Consider the following 21803-nt stretch of genomic DNA (forward strand, 5'->3'; position numbering starts at 1 on the left):
TTGTAGGAAAATTTTAACTAAGTTTGAACCTGGAAAAACCTAACTGCATTCATAGTGCATAAGAATTGAATCTAATATTTCGTGCTTAATTACTTTCGAATTCAGATATTCTTATGTTATCTATACATCATTACCCAAGCAAAAGAACCGAATGGCACAAGACTCACTCTAAACTGGATCTTCTACTCGCCTAGAACTTAAGCAGGTTCATAACTTGAGGAAAACTCCACCTTTGGCCGTGGATCTTACTGCAGATGCTTCTGATATCTTTAAAACAAAGTTTTCATCTATTCTTATTTTTCTCCCCGAAAAAAAACCTTTAAGTGTTGTTTATATTTCGTTCTAAGAGGAAAAGAGAGAAACTCAAGTATGGTACTTCACTTTCACAGAAGTGAGAGGGAACTGTAGTCTTTCCACTTCATACCTACCACCTCTTTCTACTCCTCCTCCTCCTCCTCTCCTCTTGGCGAGATGCATCACCTTGCAGACGCTGTCCTCAGTAGGCAGGATAATTACAGGAATTAATTCCACATTACTTAGGCTGAATAAAGTTATGCAGGGCGGGACCTTTGGCAAACCCATCTACCTCTAGAGGTTTGTAATAGTTTTCGGCCCATGAAAGCTCTATTACACACACTCACGTTATGCTTATCATCCCTTGATCTCCCCGTTAAAGAACGCCATACCGGGTGCTGCTAGATGGCACATCCTTGCCTCTATCACCCTCCAACCCACGCCGCCTTTGAAGCCCCTGCTTGCTATGCCGCCGTGAACATGGTGTGTTTAGGGTTTGAATAAGAAGGAGGCCATTCCAGGCTTGGCTGGATCATTTTGACCACATACAGAAATGTCATGGAAATGTTTATACATATTTATAGTCCTTATTATCAATCACAAGAGTTTTAATACTAGCAAAGATAATGTTGTCTTGCTTTGCTGTCTTCATTTCCTAAACGTATGAAAAATGAGAAATTGTTTTCAGTAATCGTATAGGTTCTCTTCAAGGGTTCCCTCTCTCTCCTTTTCCCTGCTCATCGATCCTCTGTATCCAACCACCCTCAGTTCTCTCTCCCACCTCCTACAGGTGACAGGCACGGCTGCCAGTGGTTGGGTGTATTCCCGAGTACGTCTCACGTGATAACAATATCATTGTCGAGACCCCGTTGCCATTGATCACGAAGCAGTACTATATGAGAGCATGATGAGAGTTTCCTTGTGCTCAAGGATGTTTGGAGTTGAAAAAAAAATAAAAAAAAGATTAAATTCAGCTCAAAAAAAGTGTTAACGTACCTCACAGTTTATTCCCAAACACAGTTTCCGTAGCTATTTCAGGTTTATAAGAACCTTAAAAGTAACTAACACACCTATTAATGGGTAATGATCTGTACTGACTCCGTTATCCTTGAGATCGGATACAGTACATCCGCGACGGTTGGCGAGGCCTGCACCGATGACCTGAGCATTACATAGGTGTCTGCGTCCTGTGACAGACCCTCGAGGAAGTGTCAAACGAGCTTTTCCTGGCCTAGAGACCTGTATGTTGTGGAATACGTGAGGATCATCGCATCTGTGGCTCACTAACGTGTGTAATGTGTACGACTGCCGATGTATGCGTGATAGGCGTGGTGCGTGGTATTATGAGGGGAGCGCTGTTGTGTTAAGGGTGGGCATGTTGGTGTGTGGCTCATCCCCCCGCTGGCGTGAGTGTTAGCGAGGACGTGATGCTCGTATTGTGGGCATATTAATATGGGTGGTAACGTGGATGAGTTAGTATGTGTGGTAACGTAGGCGTGCTAGTATGGGTGGCAATTTGGGCGTGTTGGTATGGATGTGAACTGTTAATGTGGGCTCGCCAGCGTTCGACGTGCTGATATTCCTAGTAAAGACGTGCTTGTATTTAGGAGTGATATGTTCCTGCCTTGGCCATACTGGTATGTGAGGTAATTAATGTGTGCTTTTATATATGGGAATGTGGATAGGATGACTTGCGTAGTAATGTGGCTGTGCAGATGTGTAATGTAGAGTGAATGGAAGTGAGAATGAACTGATTTACGTGTGTGTAGGTCTCGTGTTGCATGCAGTAATGTAAGGGCGCAGGCATGTGTGTTGGTGTATATTGTAGTGTAATGTCGTGGTAGTGTGGAGAGGTAATGTGTGTTCGTGTCGAACGTGTTCATGGGTATGGAAGTGTGAACCATTTTCATGTAGTGAAGCGGATGTGTTGGTGTATATTTTAGAGTGTAGGGTTTGGTGTTCATGGAGGTGTGGGTGTTGGTGTGTATGGTCGTATGGACGCATTAGTGTTTGTAGTAGAGTGGACGTACTGTTGTGTGTGGTAGTGTGGACGTATTAATGTGTGTGGTAGTGTGGATGTGTTGCTGTATGTGGTGAGTGGACGTGTTGATATGTGTGGTGGGGTGGACGTGTTGTCGTTTGTGGTAGTATGGACGTGCCGGTGTGCGCGGTAGTGTGATGTTGATACGTATGGTAGAGTGGACGTGTTATTGTATATGGTAGCGTGGCCCTCTTTGTGTGTGTGTGTGTGTGTGTGTGTGTGTGTGTGTGAGAGAGAGAGAGAGAGAGAGAGAGAGAGAGAGAGAGAGAGAGAGAGAGAGAGAGAGAGACTATGTTTACAAATGAGTGACTTTATGTGCGTACGCACGCGCGTAATGTAGTAGTCTGTGTTTTGTTTGTTTGTTTACTTCCATATGTTTCTTTGTCTGTCAGTTTAACTGTTTTTGAGGTCGTGTGTAGTTGTCTTCTAGAGCGGTCCGGAGCCAGGGAGTTCTGTTCTCGTGAGGCTACATCTCTTGATCTTTACGGGGCTAGGGAGTTCTACTCTCGTGAGGCCCCATCTCCCCCTCTCTTGATCTTTAAAGGGCTAGGGAGTTCTACTCCCGTGAGGCTCTCTCTCTTGATTTTTATGGGGCTAGGGAGTTTTACACTTGTGTGGCCTCATCTCTTGATCTTTACGGGGCTAGAAAGTTCTACGCTCGTGAGGCCCCGCCTTTTGAGTATTACGAGGCCACGGAGTTCTACGCTTATGAACTTTATCACACAGCATCTTTAAATACCAATCAGCGTTGATGATTTTATTTAGTTTATTCCAGTCATCCAATACTTTTGTACTTTAAGAATGCTTCTTCATGTCTTTTTTTTTTTTTAACCCGTTTTCTGTTCGATTTCTTGTGTGTGTCCATATGTATGTGTATGCTTATGTATGTGAGTGTTTACAGTTGTTTGAGCCAGAACACATATTCATATGCAAATGGGAACATTGAGTAAATGGTTCCAAACGCATTTACACTTATGCGATGTGTAATGCACACTTTAATCCGGGAGAGAAGAATTCTGAATATAATTAGCAATAAAGATTTTATTGATAATCCTAATGGTGAAATTACCAAAAATATGAACGGATTAGTCATACCAGTTTGATAATACCAATAGTAATAATAATGATGATAATAATAATGATGATGATGATGATAATAATAATAATAATGATAATAATAATAATAATATTAGCCACAGAATTCAAATATAGGTATTCCCACAAGCAGCAGATGGCAACAGTGGTCAGCTCAGGGACACAACACACGAAGCAGAAAGTGACATATGTTCCAGGTGGTCCTTAGGGAGCAGCCTACCGCCAAGCACGGGGTTCCCTATAGTTTCCTGCAACGAATGGAACATCACTGTTACTTTACAGGCTTCCAAATGGGACAGTTGATTTGTTTAGCTTACATGTCAGTTCGTTATCGAAAGGAAGATATTATTTTTCGGAGATGGGAGTCTATTAGTATAATCACAACGTTTATATATATTTTGAGTTTCAGACATTTAAGGGCCTCTCTTTGTCCCTTAACTTCATCCGGTCAACTATTTCACCATTGAGAGTCGCTCAACTATACACAAATATGGCCATTATATCGGATTAACGAGTTGCCAGCGGGGCGTTTCTGGCCATTTCTCTCGATTCTGTTATCTCACAGTGGCAGGTTCTTCCAATAGACATGTTACCCTTGATAGACAAGAAATGATATTTTACCTCCACCGTTATTATTATTACGAGGGAACATAGAGAAGTATAAGAAGCAAGGGATTATAGGGATACTACATAAAAGGGATCCATGGTGTTCCTCAAAAGAAGATCGTTAAGAGCACTCGATGTAATTCAGAATGGTTCTAAAACTCCAAACTCTTCCTCTCTCGCCTTTCTATAGCCATACACAAATTGGTATGAGAGGCTTCAAATTCTTACTCTCTCGCTTTTATATAACCTTTCTCGAAGTATTTGCTTTTCCGGTTAGTTCTCTATTATATGATACGAATGTGTACGAAGCCTCTCACAATGTGTGTACCTCTTGCCATCACGTCTGGATGGATTTCTGTAGTAGGTACAATAAATCAAGAATATCTTTGGACTCGTTCCTTCTCAAATGTTCCTGTATAATTCATCTTCAGGCTAACAAGAAAGTAACTTTACTGGTGAAATGTCACATAACCAATGCAATTCCTTAAGGCGGAACATTTCTTCATAGGCAACTAGAAATAGTGCGTTAGTTTAGGCTTCCGGCCAATTTGCAGCCTGAAAAGTGTTTGTAGGAAAATTTTAACTAAGTCTGAACCTGGAAAAACCTAACTGCATTCATAGTGTATAAGAATTGAATCCAATATTTCGTGCTTAATTCCTTTCTAATTCAGATATTCTATGTTATCTATACATCAGTACCCTAGCAAAAGAACTGAATGGCACAAGACTCACTCTAAACTGGATCTTCTACTCACCTAGAACTTAACCTGGTTCATAACTTGAAGAAAACTCCACCTTTGGCCGTGGATCTTACTGCAGATGCTTCTGATATCTTTAAAACAAAGTTTTCTTCTATTCTTATTTTTCTCCCCGAAAAAAAACCTTTAAGTGTTGTTTATATTTCGTTCTAAGAGGAAAAGAGAGAAACTCAAGTATGGTACTTCACTTTCACAGAAGTGGGTGGGAACTGTAGTCTTTCCACTTCATACCTACCACCTCTTTCTCCTCCTCCTCCTCCTCCTCCTCCTCTCCTCTTGGCGAGATGCATCACCTTGCAGACGCTGTCCTCAATAGGCAGGATAATTACAGGAATTAATTCCACATTACTTAGGCTGAATAAAATTATGCAGGGCGGGACCTTTGGCAAACCCATCTACCTCTAGAGGTTTGTAATAGTTTTCGGCCCATGAAAGCTCTATTACACACACTCACGTTATGCTTATCATCCCTTGATCTCCCCGTTAAAAAACGCCATACCGGGTGCTGCTAGATGGCACATCCTTGCCTCTATCACCCTCCAACCCACGCCGCCTTTGAAGCCCCTGCTTGCTATGCCGCCGTGAACATGGTGTGTTTAGGGTTTGAATAAGAAGGAGGCCATTCCAGGCTTGGCTGGATCATTTTGACCACATACAGAAATGTCATGGAAATGTTTATACATATTTATAGTCCTTATTATCAATCACAAGAGTTTTAATACTAGCAAAGATAATGTTGTCTTGCTTTGCTATCTTCATTTCCTAAACGTATGAAAAATGAGAAATTGTTTTCAGTAATCGTATAGGTTCTCTTCAAGGGTTCCCTCTCTCTCCTTTTCCCTGCTCATCGATCCTCTGTATCCAACCACCCTCAGTTCTCTCTCCCACCTCCTACAGGTGACAGGCACGGCTGCCAGTGGTTGGGTGTATTCCCGAGTACGTCTCACGTGATAACAATATCATTGTCGAGACCCCGTTGCCATTGATCACGAAGCAGTACTATATGAGAGCATGATGAGATTTTCCTTGTGCTCAAGGATGTTTGGAGTTGAAAAAAAAATAAAAAAAAGATTAAATTCAGCTCAAAAAAAGCGTTAACGTACCTCACAGTTTATTCCCAAACACAGTTTCCGTAGCTATTTCAGGTTTATAAGAACCTTAAAAGTAACTAACACACCTATCAATGGGTAATGATTTGTGCTGACTCCGTTATCCTTGAGATCGGATACAGAACACCCGCGACGGTTGGCGAGGCCTGCACCGATGACCTGAGCATTACATAGGTGTCTGCGTCCTGTGACAGACCCTCGAGAAAGTGTCAAACGAGCTTTTCCTGGCCTAGAGTCCTGTATGTTGTGGAATACGTGAGGATCATCGCATCTGTGGCTCACTAACGTGTGTAATGTGTACGACTGCCGATGTATGCGTGATAGGCGTGGTGCGTGGTATTATGAGGGGAGCGCTGTTGTGTTAAGGGTGGGCATGTTGGTGTGTGGCTCATCCCCCCGCTGGCGTGAGTGTTAGCGAGGACGTGATGCTCGTATTGTGGGCGTATTAATATGGGTGGTAACGTGGATGAGTTAGTATGTGTGGTAACGTAGGCGTGCTAGTATGGGTGGCAATTTGGGCGTGTTGGTATGGATGTGAACTGTTAATGTGGGCTCGCCAGCGTTCGACGTGCTGATATTCCTAGTAAAGACGTGCTTGTATTTAGGAGTGATATGTTCCTGCCTTGGCCATACTGGTATGTGAGGTAATTAATGTGTGCTTTTATATATGGGAATGTGGATAGGATGACTTGCGTAGTAATGTGGCTGTGCAGATGTGTAATGTAGAGTGAATGGAAGTGAGAATGAACTGATTTACGTGTGTGTAGGTCTCGTGTTGCATGCAGTAATGTAAGGGCGCAGGCATGTGTGTTGGTGTATATTGTAGTGTAATGTCGTGGTAGTGTGGAGAGGTAATGTGTGTTCGTGTCGAACGTGTTCATGGGTATGGAAGTGTGAACCATTTTCATGTAGTGAAGCGGATGTGTTGGTGTATATTTTAGAGTGTAGGGTTTGGTGTTCATGGAGGTGTGGGTGTTGGTGTGTATGGTCGTATGGACGCATTAGTGTATGTAGTAGAGTGGACGTACTGTTGTGTGTGGTAGTGTGGACGCATTAATGTGTGTGGTAGTGTGGATGTGTTGCTGTATGTGGTGAGTGGACGTGTTGATATGTGTGGTGGGGTGGACGTGTTGTCGTTTGTGGTAGTATGGACGTGCTGGTGTGCGCGGTAGTGTGATGTTGATACGTGTGGTAGAGTGGACGTGTTATTGTATATGGTAGCGTGGCCCTCTTTGTGTGTGTGGTGGTGTGGACGTGTTGATATCTGTGGTAGTGTGGATGTATTGTTGCGTGTGGTCATGTCTGCTTAGTGGTATAAATGAGCTGTTTTATGAGGCAGTGTGAGCTTGTTGATTAGTGGGGCAGTGTTTATGCTTCAGTGTGGTCTTGTTAGTATGTGTAAGTGTGCTGATATTAGTGGTCGTATGTATGCATTGTCATGATCTGTGATGCGTTTGTAATAATGTGCACGTGCTGGTTATATGGAACAGTGTGGTAGTATCGGCGTCCTGGTGTGTGTGTGTGTGTGTGTAGTGTGTGTGTGTGTGTGTGTGTGTGTGTAGCAGCAGTAGTAGTAGTAGTAGTATATTTGTTAAAATATTAGTATTCTGATGAGCGTTTTTGTGTCCGTAATGTTGAGAGAGCGTGTTAGCGCTGATAGTTTGTCCATGTCTATTTTGTTTTAAGGATTCAATGGTTGTATGAGTAGGTGAACTGTATGGGACTAATGATTATGGGCATATTGAGGATGTGCTGGCACAGTAAGTAGTAGTTCTAGTGTGTGAGAATTTATATCTATATGTTTCGGCGCACTAAGTAAATGTCTCCTGGTGTATTGAGAACGACTGAGCGGTCTAGATGAGTTTGTTAGCCTTGGTTTCAAACATAGGGACAGCGTAAAGCTAAGGGATATACTGGAGCGTGGTTGGGACCAGAGGGAGAATGATCCTACCCCCTGATGCCTGGTGTCGCATTATCTGGAAGATCGAGACCAGGAGTCACGCCGCCGGCAACCTATTGCAAAGACCGAGGACAGCGCAGGCAGCGTCGGCAGCAGCGGTAGCTGTAGCAGTTGTCGGGGGCGGGGTGGCACTCGCACACAGTGCCTCTGCCTCGCTCGCGCAGTGCCGTATCTGGCCCTGGTTACCATGACTACGGGATGGTAGTCCGCCAGACGACACTTGATTCCCGCCCCGGGCGGTCACGTGGGCTGACGTCAGGCATCAGGAGCCAATGATGCGCGACGACGGGGGACGTTGGGCGCAGGGGGCGGGACCCCGGGATCATGCTGCTCGCTCATTGGTCCGCGCCACTCCCACCAGCCACACTCAATTATCCCAGCTGAATCGGCCAACACCGACTGGAAACCGTGATTTAGCGGGAAAGATATTCAAATAAGGAGGACACAGTTGGTCAAGCTTGAGTAGTGCTAACATCAGAGGCCGCGCGGTGCTGAAGCCAGAGCCAGGGAGCGTGACGGCGGCAGTGTGGCCGCGTGTGTACCTCGTTACCCACAGTTACCCGCGTACCGCTCAAGTGACCGTGTAGTGTCCTGCCCAAACACCAACTCCGGAGTACCGTGATATACCCGCGGTCGGGGACAGCCAATACTGCCGCGAGCAGTATCGGTCGGCGGCGGCCGCCAGTGCCCTGTCCCAGCATAACGCCCGGAGTACCGCGGTATACCCACTGTCAGGGACAGCCAAAAGTGCCGCGGGAAGTAGCGGTCAGCGGCGGGCGCCAGTGTTGTCAGTGCCCCGCTCTCTCTCTAGTGTCGTGCCGACTCCAGCCTCTCTGCCGGAGTGGAGTCACCGGGTTCCGCGTGTTCCCCTACAGCGCCACCGTCGCCGGCGCTCCTGCCTTTCCCCAGCTTGAGCCCCTTTACAACCGCCAAGCTGGATCACTCCAACTTGGGCCTGTTTGGGCTGCGGCCTCCGTCGGCGGCCATGGACCTGACCACGGCCTACCGCTACAACCAAAACATGATGGAATATTACACGTGTAAGATGAGTGAGTCTTGTTGTTGAGCCAGCAGGGGATTATCACTCACCTGGATATATATATATATATATATATATATATATATATATATATATATATATATATATATATATATATATATATTAAGATACGAGGGGTTAGCTTGTACACAGGATTAATTAACGGCGACAGTTTCATCTTACATGTTCATTTGTTAGCATATTCCTACCAAAAGCCAGTTATTCATGTACTTAGTACTCCAATTTTTGCATGTGTATTTGTGACGTTGATGTTGATGACTCTAGTTTAATTACCTCCAGTAGTAGACAGTACTTGATTAATCGCACTTCCCGCCTTGAGTGCCTTAGCATCAAGTAATATTGTCTGAATGAAGAAATTACAAATCATTGTGATATCACACATGTGAGCTAGGACCAGCATGTTCTGATAGATCCGATACATTTTCAGCTCTGAAATTTAACCAGTGTTATAATAGTGAGAAATGAACAAATTAATTATTCTGATCGAGACACACACACACACACACATATATATATATATATATATATATATATATATATATATATATATATATATATATAATATATATATATATATAATGAACAACGTACTGTCGCGAAAATTCACGAAGTTAAAACTAAAGTTGCTGTAGACTTTGGTTCTATTGTTCCAAAACAGTTTTGACCCATAACGCTTCTTTTTCGATTGTTACAAATTAAGAAAGGGCGTGATAAGCCGAAACTGTATCGGAACAAATGTCATGTCTTCAATAAATGCGGCTCTCTCTCTCTCTCTCTCTCTCTCTCTCTCTCTCTCTCTCTCTCTCTCTCTCTCTATATATATATATATATATATATATATATATATATATATATATATTATATTTATATATATATATATATATATATATATATATATATATATATATATATATAGAATGTGTGTTTGTGTAAATATGAGGCTCCTATAGAATATGTTTTGTCAGGATCCTTCTATAAAGGGTATACCTTTCAAACCATTTTTTTTTTTTATCATTTTTACCGTGGACGCTGGCATGCATATATGTAGATGAAATTTTTCATGTTTCCTTTTTTTTCGACTGTGTGAAGGGTGTATGTTCGCGTACCTGTCTGTCTATTGGAGGAGGTAAAATTGTTTGAACCTGCACTAACCTAGTTAAGTTTATTTATATGAGTATTTGTTATCCAAGAAAAAGAGTATATGTGTACGTAAGGCAGTGCTCTTTAAGGATGAGATTCTGTATGTCTGATGGTCTTTATGATTCTAGTATAGTGAGTGCTATTTGCTTATTCTGACTTGTAACGTTCAAGGACAGAAGTATGTTTGGTTAGATCGGTGTTTGTTTGGGCTGGTCTGTGAATATCAAGATCTGTGTTACCTCCATGGACATAAGTTTGATCATACTAGATTGTACAAGGGAAACAGTTTACTTCGATATACGTTATCCAAGGGCAAGCACGAGTGTATGCGTATATATTCATAGTGGTCTCTACAGATCAGGGCAGGTGTTCGTTTATGCAGATCTGTTGGTATTGCAAAACATCGAGTGTTCATGGCATAATTATGAATAACATGGACATAAGTTTGATCATACTAGATTGTACAAGGTAAACAGTTTACATGGATATACGTTACCCAAGGGCAAGCACGAGTGTATGCGTATATGTATATGTTCATAATCGTCTCTACAGATCAGGGGAAATGTTCGTGTATGCAGATCTATTGGTATTGCAAAAGATCCAGTGTTCATAGCATGATTATGAATAACATTCACAGAATCCAGTCTATAGAGGTACAACATATCCATAGACAATTGTACATGTATAATGAAAATATATTCGTATCAACTGTATGTGTTCGTCCGTGTGGTCTTGGTCAAATTTTGTGACTTTTAGATTTATATTCGTGGCATGTGTTCGTAGATTTGACTCCTAAGTATGTGTCTTTTTTTTACCATGTCCGTGGATTTAATGTCTGCAGGTAACAGCGCTGTCACCTAGTAATATCCATAGCCAAGTATTGTGTACTTGGTTGCGTGCCGGTAGCCGTATGTGGTATCAAAGCGTGTTTCCGTGAATTATTCTGATGCTAGACAACCAGAGTCTTTGGTAGGGTATGGTGCCTATATTTCTGTTCTTGAGGAGATACAAGGTCCTGTCATCATTGTCTGTAGATGAGAATGGTGTCGTGGATGTGTAATTTTCATGTACGTGTGCGTGGTTCACGGTGACTGGCTTGGCGCTATTACAAGCTAGCAGCTCTCTGCTTAATGGCAAAATGACTGTCTTGTCCTCAGAGAAGGGGATTACTCTGCTTTTATCTGTAACAATGTTAAACAATAGCTTCAGATCGTGTAACGATATATCATACATTTCCGACTTACCTTGTGTTTGGAGATTGTCGTTTAGTGAATCAATAGATTAAATTCTTCCTTTATAGGGACATCATTTGCATTACCACTATATATGTATCCTCTAACCGACTCCACTGCCTCCTTATCTCCTTCAGTCCCATAAAATCATGTATACTTTGGCTGTGTGTAATTACAAGTCCAAATTCCTGTAATATGAATTAAGTAAAAATGGTTGGTTTATTATCTTACTCGAATTACGTATGTAGTATAGTTCGTTTAAAGTTTTTAGTCTCCTGTGGTGATGAGAACCAATCGCTAGCCTTAGCTAGGCTTGGGAAAACCATTTGCTCTTCGTCCTTCCTTATGCTGTAAGGTGCTGAAGGATGGTCCGTTCCTAGAATTGACTGGCATTAACGCTAACTGGGTTCTTCCACGGATGAACTACTTACCTCTTTGATTATTTTAGTCGTAAGTTGGCTTCCGTCCTGTTTACTACCTCAGTGATTCTTACAAGCCATATTTAGACAAAGATCCTGAAAAACGTGATGTAACTTTGAGGAAATCAAAGGGGAAAAAAACGAGCCAATATATTTTTAAAAGATAGTCATGGAAAACCTTCCTCTAAATGTGAAAAGTAGCAAGTGAAAGAATCGTTTACCCACTACCTAAAGCGTATCCACAGAAATCATAAACACTTCATGAATAATTAAGAAAATCCCAAGAACACCCAGTATTATCAGAAGACCTCACATCAGAATAGGTTTTGTTCTTTTTTCAGCTCACTCCAGGAGAGTTGAGGTGCTGGATGGAGTAGTTGTGTCACAGGACAGAGGTTGTGAAGGCTTTCCACGGCTATGGTAAACTAAGGCCCCCTCTCAGAGTCAGAACTATATGGTGATGGAAAAATCTGGTTAATCCGCCATACAGTCCGAGAGAGGCATTAAATCCTGTCCAGTGAGCTGTAGTTCCAGTGATCTAGGAGCTTCTTAATCTTTCCCTTCCCCTCGACCATGTTGATGGTCTCGATCAAATCCTCCCGGATTGTGATTAATGCCCTGGTAAGCTTGTACTGGATCGGGTTAAGCCAGAGTAAATTCTCTCCGACAGACCACCCGGATTTACCCAAAGCCGGACATCATCGACTGGAACATCCCGACTGACCATTTAATTGGGATATTATAGACTTACGGGAGTATTAGAGGATCACGCGGTGGTCATTCTCTTAATCATTATAAACAATACACACGCCATACAGCACCCTCTTGTTGTGGTGATTTGAAGAAAGATGAGAAACTTATCTACACAATGATTAAGCTAATCAGTAACAGATTTAGATGAAAATCGAAATGAGATCAGCTAAATTTCATAAGTATTTACCAATCCTCTTTTGAGAGCAAGGGGAATTAGCTTGTAATTTTCAACTATCCGTGAAAAACAGGATTCTCATTTTTAGATAATTTTGATAAGCAATAATAGAGCAATTAATGCATCTTAAATATTTTCCTTCTCTGGAACTTAAAAGAAAACGTATTCTACAAGTCATCAACCGAGTTATGCAACCTCTCTCTATCTGACTCCATCCAGATCCCATAGCCAAGTGTCTTTGGACCAGCTTGCTTATCTCGGCCGTCTCTCTGGCCCAACTCGTTCCAGCCCGTCTAGTTCAGTCGCCCTCTCGCTAGCCCGGGTAGCTCCTGCCCGCCCGCTCACGTCTCCTCTTCCATGGCTGTGTTCCTTGTCTCTCTCAACAGTTTCGTGTACTTGTGAAGTTATCAGTCCCACATAATTCAGACTAGTATATTATCATGTTTACTTAGCCATCTGCGCGACTATGATGACTGAATTTCTCTTCAGCTTTTCTTTCCGTCAGTCGGGTTCAGACCTAGAGATTAGTCTCTAGATACAGTTTGCTGTTTTTCTGTTCCGTCAAGTTATTGCTAAGATCATCCACGTCAAACCCTAGTTCATTGTTGAGGTTCTTATCAATCGCCTACACCTAAACGATGTGTGAGGTCTACACCTGCATGGTAACTGTTTTCTTTTTTGTATGCAAAGTGTCTGCTGAGGCCTCTTAATGTGGATGTAAGATAGTGTTTTAAGAGGTAGGCTCGCTCTTCTTGGCTGGCACAGGAAGGTATTGACTCCCGTCATAAGAGCCACGTACATAATAGAAAAATGTGAGTAAAACGAGCAGTTGACAGTAAATGTATGGTTTAGTGTGCGAATATGGTTTATCGCCAGCAAGGTATCTTGGTTATTTCCACCTGCATAATGTACACTTCTGAGCTTTGTAAGGTTCCTCAGTCCACAAATACGCTTCAAGAATTTAGATTAGAATGACTGTGTTCACCATTGGGTCTCTCCCACCTCTGGTGATTTTATTACGAACAGACTTGTATTTTATTTTATACAAAGACATAAAAACCCAGTGAAAACGCAGTTACCCGTCTTAGTTTCTATACAATCCAGTTACCCGTCTTAGTTTCTGTATATTCGTATATTCTTAACCACATTATCAGAAGAGATACATATGTACTTTCGTGCGTTGGCGCCTACCTGCGAGTGAGGAGACTGGGAGTAACAGAATGAGTCTCGAGGAGTTGCCACACTTGGCCTCCAGCTCACACGCTGCACACTCCCACACACTTGGCTTCCTGCCCGCACACTACACACTGCCACACACTTTGCCTCTTGCTCACACACTGCACACTCCCACACACTTTGCTTCCTGCTCACACACTTTTCCTCTTGCTCACACAATACACAATCCCATACGTTTGGCCCACCATTCACACGCTACAAACTTGGTCCATCACTTTCACACACTCCCCCACACTTTGCCTCCTGCTCACACAATATACAATCCCATACGTTTGGCCCACCATTCACGCGCTACAAACTTGGTCCATCACTTTCATACACTCCCACACATTTGGTCCACCCTTCATGCTAAACACTTCCACACGCTTGGCCCACTACTTACACTCTACACTCTTGGTCCACCGTTCACGCACTGCACACTATTACACGCCCATATTTGCTCTCTGTCACAAGAGCGTTAATTCTTTGTAGCTGTGGCAGGATTTTCGTTACGAAACATTTGTAATTATAAAGACAAAGATGTGGCCGTCACTTCGTACTCGTTTTGAATAATGTCTGTTTGTCACTTTATCACTAGACATTACTAGACATTATAACGCGAGTGAGTAATCATTAAACGACCCATCAGCTTATGGAACAGCTATTAACTTCATGAAAATGTTGATGTGATAACGTAGTTCCACCGTCTTCATTAATCAAATATTTTCTTCTCATATTCATACCAATAGGGATTTTGATATCAAAGACCCAAGAAATCAATTGCCTGTGGTTTATGTAGAAAAGATCCTCCACAGAGCAAACACATCTCTCCAGGTATGACTGAATCAGGTTGTCATTTTGTCCTCCCGGACTTCAAACATTGAGCACCACCAACCTGCGATCATATATATATATATATATATATATATATATATATATATATATATATATATATATTATCCCTGGGGATAGGGGAGAAAGAATACTTCCCACGTATTCCCTGCGTGTCGTAGAAGGCGACTAAAAGGGGAGGGAGCGGGGGGCTGGAAATCCTCCCTTCTCGTTTTTTTTTTTAATTTTCCAAAAGAAGGAACAGAGAATTGGGCCAGGTGAGGGTATTCCCTCAAAGGCCCAGTCCTCTGTTCTTAACGCTACCTCGCTAATGCGGGAAATGGCGAATAGTTTGAAAGAAAGAAAAAGATATATATATATATATATATATATATATATATATATATATATATATATATATATATATTCCATTTTAGCTCGTATTTTTATTTCCTCTTTTTTCTAGTGTATTGCAATCAAAAAGAGTATTATATCCTTTTGCAAATGTCGCACAAAATGAAATGCTATGTGCAGATGTGCGCAAATTTGTCATGTGCATTAAATATTTTTTTCCCCATTCTATTACATGAAACTGAAACAATGAATAGCAATAACCCTTTGTCATATTAAATAACTCGCTTCTTTTTTTCATTCTGTGAACATTATGATTCTCATACCCCCTGCCTAACAGGCAGTCTTTCCCAAACTTCTCCACTAACACCCATCATCAGTACACACACACACACACACACACAAACGCAGCGTAAAACTCTAGAAATTCTTAGAAATCCCGTGTAATGCGACCAACGCAAAATACTCATCAGGTTGGTGAGGCCGCCTGCGAGAGCCGTCGGCTTTTAACACAATGACTGACCTTGATCACGCAAGCCTCTCTGTCTCCTCCCTCATCCTCCCGCCTCTTACCATTGTGTGTTCTATTGTTTTAATTATACATATTATCATCTTCCTAATCTCTTGATTGTCAGGTTGCCACATTTTCCACTTTCAGCTGTTGATATATGGTCTTGTGGTTACCTGTGATGGTGGTTTAATAGAATTTTAAGAATGATGTGTTTAGACCACACGCAAGATACCGTGCGTGCGGTTGTAATAATGCTATTCCCCTCACGTTTGTGCTATTATTAGGAGGAGCTTTATATGTAAATGTGGTTTTATATATGTCGTGGTATTATGTAAAACTTTATATATATATATATATATATATATATATATATATATATATATATATTTTTTTTTTTTTTTTTTTTTCATACTATTCGCTATTTCCCGCGATAGCGAGGTAGCGTTAAGAACAGAGGACTGGGCCTTTGAGGGAATATCCTCACCTGGCCCTCTTCTCTGTTCCTTCTTTTGGAAAAAAAAAAGAAAAAAAGTACACTATATATATATATATATATATATATATATATATATATATATATATATATAATATACTTCCTGCTCCATGAGCACCTTGCATCTTTATGAGGCTCCTGCAGCGCTCAGGAAGCCGTCCTCGTCCAATGATCGGGCCCATAGGTTATCAAGTTTAGTCATGCGTGTGTGTCTACGTGCAGGGAGCACAGGGCAGATGAGTCGTAAGTTCTCGGTGCCTTCGTTGTGGTACTTGCATCTAGAGCATGAGGGGTCTTGGGATATGATGAAACGGTGTTTGTAGTGTTGGTTGATGCCCAGCGTGTAGACAGGAAAGTGGGACTTGTCTTCTGATGGGTGTATGTCTAGTGGGTTGGAGGTTAAAACTTAGTTGTGAGGTTGGTAATTTTTTGCTTTTCTGGTCATTTTAGAGTGTATTTGTTTTGTCACTGTTTTCACTGTCGGGGTGTTCGGGAACTGTGAGTTGAGGTTGCTGAAGCACTTGGGGTCGGTGGTTAGTTGTGGAGTAATCTAGGTAGGAGGAATCTATTGCTTTTGCATAGGACTGAGTGCCTAGCATGTTGAGGTGGGACCGGGAGGATCTCTGCTACATGGCGTAGGTGAAGGGCCAGGGATTGTTCTAAGTGCACTAGTTTATTGCGTCTGTAGCTTGTTATACTTGCTTTCGAGAGGACGAAAGACCAGGCTGGTGAGGCGTAGGGTAAAGTAGAGCGGAAGAATTGTTTGTAGGATATATATATATATATATATATATATATATATATATATATATATATATATACATGAACCAGGGCATGTGAAGCGTCTGGGGTAAACCAGTCAAGCAAAACGTCCCACTCTCCTCTACACAACGTAGTTTCAGATCCATCCGCTCACCTACACACACCTCACCCATCATATCCTAGATGGCTTCAACCAACCACAACCCACTTTCTTACACAATGTTTGTGGTGATAGCCGTCAACAGCCATCAACAAAACATTTGACGCTGTATTCCTACACCTCATACAAGTGACACTTGACACCACTCTCCACAACAACAAAAAATCTCTCTTTACATGACTCACTATTACCTCCAGTAAACCACAATACGAAGGTCCTCTCATATGCAGACGACCTTACAATCACTCCACAATACTCTAACACCAATGTAGCAACGACAAACATACAGCAATACACTGCACGATTTGAACAATGGCTCAGTCAGAGGAGAATTATTCAACGCTAATTCCACCTGCACCATCCAGTCACCTTGAATAGAAAATCATCCCCACTCCCCAGAACACCAGCGTTTCTAGGCATCATATACTACACACACATGAAATTTGCTCCCCATGCCACAAACATCACCATACACATTAAACGCCCTCAGGACTCTTAACTGGACAAGCAAAAAAATCACTTAGTATTCTCTACAAATAATTGATCCCATTCCACCCTACACTACGATCCAGGGAGATAGTGATCCACCTTCTCAAGAGCAAATATAACAAAGCTGCGAACCACATAAGGCAACCATAATCATAACTGGCTGCCTAGCAACCATAAACACTCATCACATACATAGTTGAAAATGTTCCTTTCAGTGCGGTCCAGTCTCATCACAAGACCCTTTGCATCAAAACCTCTTCTCCATTAGTGAGCACCGACCTCAAAATAGAAATTGAAAGCTTATCCCTGCCTCACACTTCAAGCAACCTATACTCTCAGATTTCCTCACCCACAACAATAATAACACTGATAAAACGTAAGCACACCGAGATGACCCGACAAGCACCAAACATCCACCCTTCCTACTAAATGTTAAACTCCAGCCCACCAGACATACACCCATCTGAAACCACGCTCATCAGACATACACGAGTTACGCTTTCCCGTCTTCACTCTGGGCATCGCCCATCCCCACAACACTACAAACGCTGATTCCCATTTCTGTAGACCCTTCACTTTCCTTCCCATATGCCACATCGTCCCACTTTGCTGTATCCTATGCACGCCTCTCACCCTCCCGAATGTTCAGGCCACCGGCCACCTTAAAGCCTCCTTCACTCCATCCTTTCATCTCGGTTCTTCCCCTCCCTTTCACTCGCACCACATCTGCCAGTTCTTTGACAAACATTCTTCTTATCCTTTCCTCAAAAAAAAGGCCCAGTGTCTGTTACTCAGGGAATATCCTTGTGTTCCTTTGCATTCTGTTCACTGCATGTCTCTGTTTTTCTGTCTGTTCACGTCCCGATCACCCAGAGCTTACTCCAGTCCTTCCATTCTCTCCTCGGTTCCCCCTTCTATTCCTTCTCTCCATTTCTGAAGCTTCAATCGTTTTTAATCTTTTTGGTCAGTCTCTCTTCACTCATCTCTTCCATTAACTTATAACTAATAACGATCATTGGCCAGTAATGATAATTAGTGGTAATTCTAAATAATAATAATAATAATGATAATAATAATAATAGTAATGATAATAGTAATAATAAGATTTTTTCATAATCATTTGCATAGCTGTCATATATATATATATATATATATATATATATATATATATATATATATATATATATATATATATATATATATATATATTATTCCTGGTAAATTATATGGGAGGGTATTGATTGAGAGGGTGAAGGCATGTACAGAGCATCAGATTGGGGAAGAGCAGTGTGGTTTCAGAAGTGGTAGAGGATGTGTGGATCAGGTGTTTGCTTTGACGAATGTACGTGAGAAATACTTAGAAAAGCAAATGGATTTGTATGTAGCATTTATGGATCTGGAGAAGGCATATGATAGAGTTGATAGAGATGCTCTATGGAAGGTATTGAGAATATATGGTGTGGGAGGCAAGTTGTTAGAAGCAGTGAAAAGTTTTTATCGAGGATGTAAGGCGTGTGTACGTGTAGGAAGAGAGGAAAGTGATTGGTTCTCAGTGAATGTAGGTTTGCGGCAGGGGTGTGTAATGTCTCCATTGTTGTTTAATTTGTTTATGGATGGGGTTGTTAGGGAGGTGAATGCAAGAGTTTTGGAAAGAGGGGCAAGTATGAAGTCTGTTGGGGATGAGAGAGCTTGGGAAGTGAGTCAGTTGTTGTTCGCTGATGATACAGCGCTGGTGGCTGATTCATGTGAGAAACTGCAGAAGCTGGTGACTGAGTTTGGTAAAGTGTGTGAAAGAAGAAAGTTAAGAGTAAATGTGAATAAGAAAAGCAAGGTTATTAGGTACAGTAGGGTTGAGGGTCAAGTCAGTTGGGAGGTAAGTTTGAATGGAGAAAAGCTGGAGGAAGTAAAGTGTTTTAGATATCTGGGAGTGGATCTGGCAGCGGATGAAACCATGGAAGCGGAAGTGGATCATAGGGTGGGGGAGGGGGCGAAAATTCTGGGAGCCTTGAAGAATGTGTGGAAGTCGAGAACATTATCTCGGAAAGCAAAAATGGGTATGTTTGAAGGAATAGTGGTTCCAACAATGTTGTATGGTTGCGAGGCGTGGGCTATGGATAGAGTTGTGCGCAGGAGGATGGATGTGCTGGAAATGAGATGTTTGAGGACAATGTGTGGTGTGAGGTGGTTTGATCGAGTAAGTAACGTAAGGGTAAGAGAGATGTGTGGAAATAAAAAGAGCGTGGTTGAGAGAGCAGAAGAGGGTGTTTTGAAATGGTTTGGGCACATGGAGAGAATGAGTGAGGAAAGATTGACCAAGAGGATATATGTGTCGGAGGTGGAGGGAACGAGGAGAAGTGGGAGACCAAATTGGAGGTGGAAAGATGGAGTGAAAAAGAGTTTGTGTGATCGGGGCCTGAACATGCAGGAGGGTGAAAGGAGGGCAAGGAATAAAGTGAACTGGATCGATGTGGTATACCGGGGTTGAAGTGCTGTCAGTGGATTGAATCAGGGCATGTGAAGCGTCTGGGGTAAACCATGGAAAGCTGTGTAGGTATGTATATTTGCGTGTGTGGACGTATGTATATACATGTGTATGGGGGTGGGATGGGCCATTTCTTTCGTCTGTTTCCTTGCGCTACCTCGCAAACGCGGGAGACAGCGACAAAGCAAGAAAAAAAAAGAATATATATATATATATATATATATATATATATATATATATATATATATATATATATATATATATATATTACATATTTGCCATTTCCTGCGTTGATAAGGTAGAGCCAAGAACAAATGAATGCTCATGCTCCCTCCCCTTCTATACAAGTTGCCTTCTACGACACTCAGGGAATACGTAGGAAGTGTTCTTTCTCCCCTGTCCACGGGATATATATATATATATATATATATATATATATATATATATATATATATATATATATATATATATATATGAGGATTGAGAATGGGAATACGCTATTCAAGGAAAGGAAATTGCAAATATCAGTATACATGCATGAGTAGGGTCAAGGGCCAACGGGTATTATTGCTTTATGTGCTTACTGGAAGGCATGCACGAGAAACTTTTTTTCGGGGGGCGGAAAAGTGCCAAGAGTGGTGGAATATCCGATTATTTCTTAGTGGGGGCGAGTGTGAAAGATTGTAGTGTTTTTGGAGGAGGCTTTTTTTTTTTTTTTTTATGTGGGAGGCTCCAGTCACGGACTAAAGTCCACTTGAAGGCCGGGCTTTAAATGCAAAATAAAGAGGTCAAAGAAAGGGAAAAAGAAGAGACTAGGAAAGGTATTTACGAATTTTAGAGGGTGGGAAGCACTTGACCTTTGAAAATTGCCAGGTCAGAGTTATTGGGAAAGACATGGGAGGGTAGAGAGTTCCAAAGCTTCGAGGTATAAGGAAAGAAACATTCATCAAAACAGCCAACGGCTATACAGTAATTATGTGACGGAGCAGCTTGCCTAGTATTGCATGGTCTGCTTAATGGTAAGGGTACACAAGGAGCCAGCTCTCGGGGAAAAAAAAAATAAGTAATACCTGTAGAAGCATTGTGAACTAACATTGCGGTATAGGGCAAGTGAGTAAAGTTTTAAAGTTAGCCTGGGAGAGTTTATATGTCGGACCGCTTTCGACTCCACTGTGTCAAGTAAAGATGAAGAGCTAGAGCCTACCTTGATACAAGAGCAGTAGTCCATACAAGGACGGAACAGTCCTTTGTATAAACAGAGCAACTGCTCGATGGAAAAGAGATTCCGACAGATAAATAGAGCTCCCAGATTCTTAGTGGCAGACTTCGTTATTTCCCTAATGTAGGGTTTCCAAGATAGTGTAGATGTTACAGTAATACTATGTTCATAGGGTCAAGAGGTGGAATTACAGAACCGTTGTAGAGAGAGAAGTTGTGAGGAATATCCGATAGAGAGATGGGCAGGAAACTGGATCTTGGAGGCATTAAGATTATCCATATTTCGTGTACCCCACTGAAAAATCCTGTCCTAGTCGAAGTTTACTAAAGATGCAGATAGAGCGAGACATGGAATAGAATTGAAGGATGTAGAAGAATGGTGTCGAGTCTTCAGCGTATGAGTGCATTTGGGTATTTGTAGAAGAAAGAAAATCATTATAAAAAGCAGAAAAAATGGGAGACAGGAGAGAACCTTGATGGACACTGTCGTTGATGGAGAAAGGGGCAGAGGCAGATCCATCAACAACGCAAAGTGAGGGAGGCAAGCCAAAAGAGGGGAGCTTTAGAGATGAGACCTCGATGCCACACCATGTCAAAAACTTTGGTTATATCAAGGGCAGCTACACAGGATTCCCCCAAATCTTTCAAG

At 41.9% G+C, this 21803-nt stretch overlaps 1 protein-coding gene across 12 annotated transcripts in view; it reads left to right on the plus strand.

Annotated features, from left to right (window-relative positions):
• The window catches only part of LOC139755028 (paired box protein Pax-2-A-like), a 231974-nt gene that overhangs the window by 114867 nt on the left and 95304 nt on the right, over positions 1 to 21803 (plus strand). The window contains exon 1 of one of the 12 annotated variants that reach the window (XM_071672976.1): positions 8273 to 8903. The exons of the other annotated variants lie outside the window; for them this stretch is intronic. Within the exon in view, the coding sequence (XP_071529077.1) occupies positions 8849 to 8903 (55 nt within the window). The 5' untranslated portion in view covers positions 8273 to 8848. Of the gene's footprint in view, positions 1 to 8272; positions 8904 to 21803 lie in introns of those variants that run through there. 12 annotated transcript variants of the gene reach the window in all.

The sequence above is a fragment of the Panulirus ornatus genome, chromosome 18 (genome assembly GCF_036320965.1).
Source record: "Panulirus ornatus isolate Po-2019 chromosome 18, ASM3632096v1, whole genome shotgun sequence".
In the NCBI taxonomy this organism is placed as follows: Eukaryota; Metazoa; Arthropoda; class Malacostraca; order Decapoda; family Palinuridae; genus Panulirus; species Panulirus ornatus.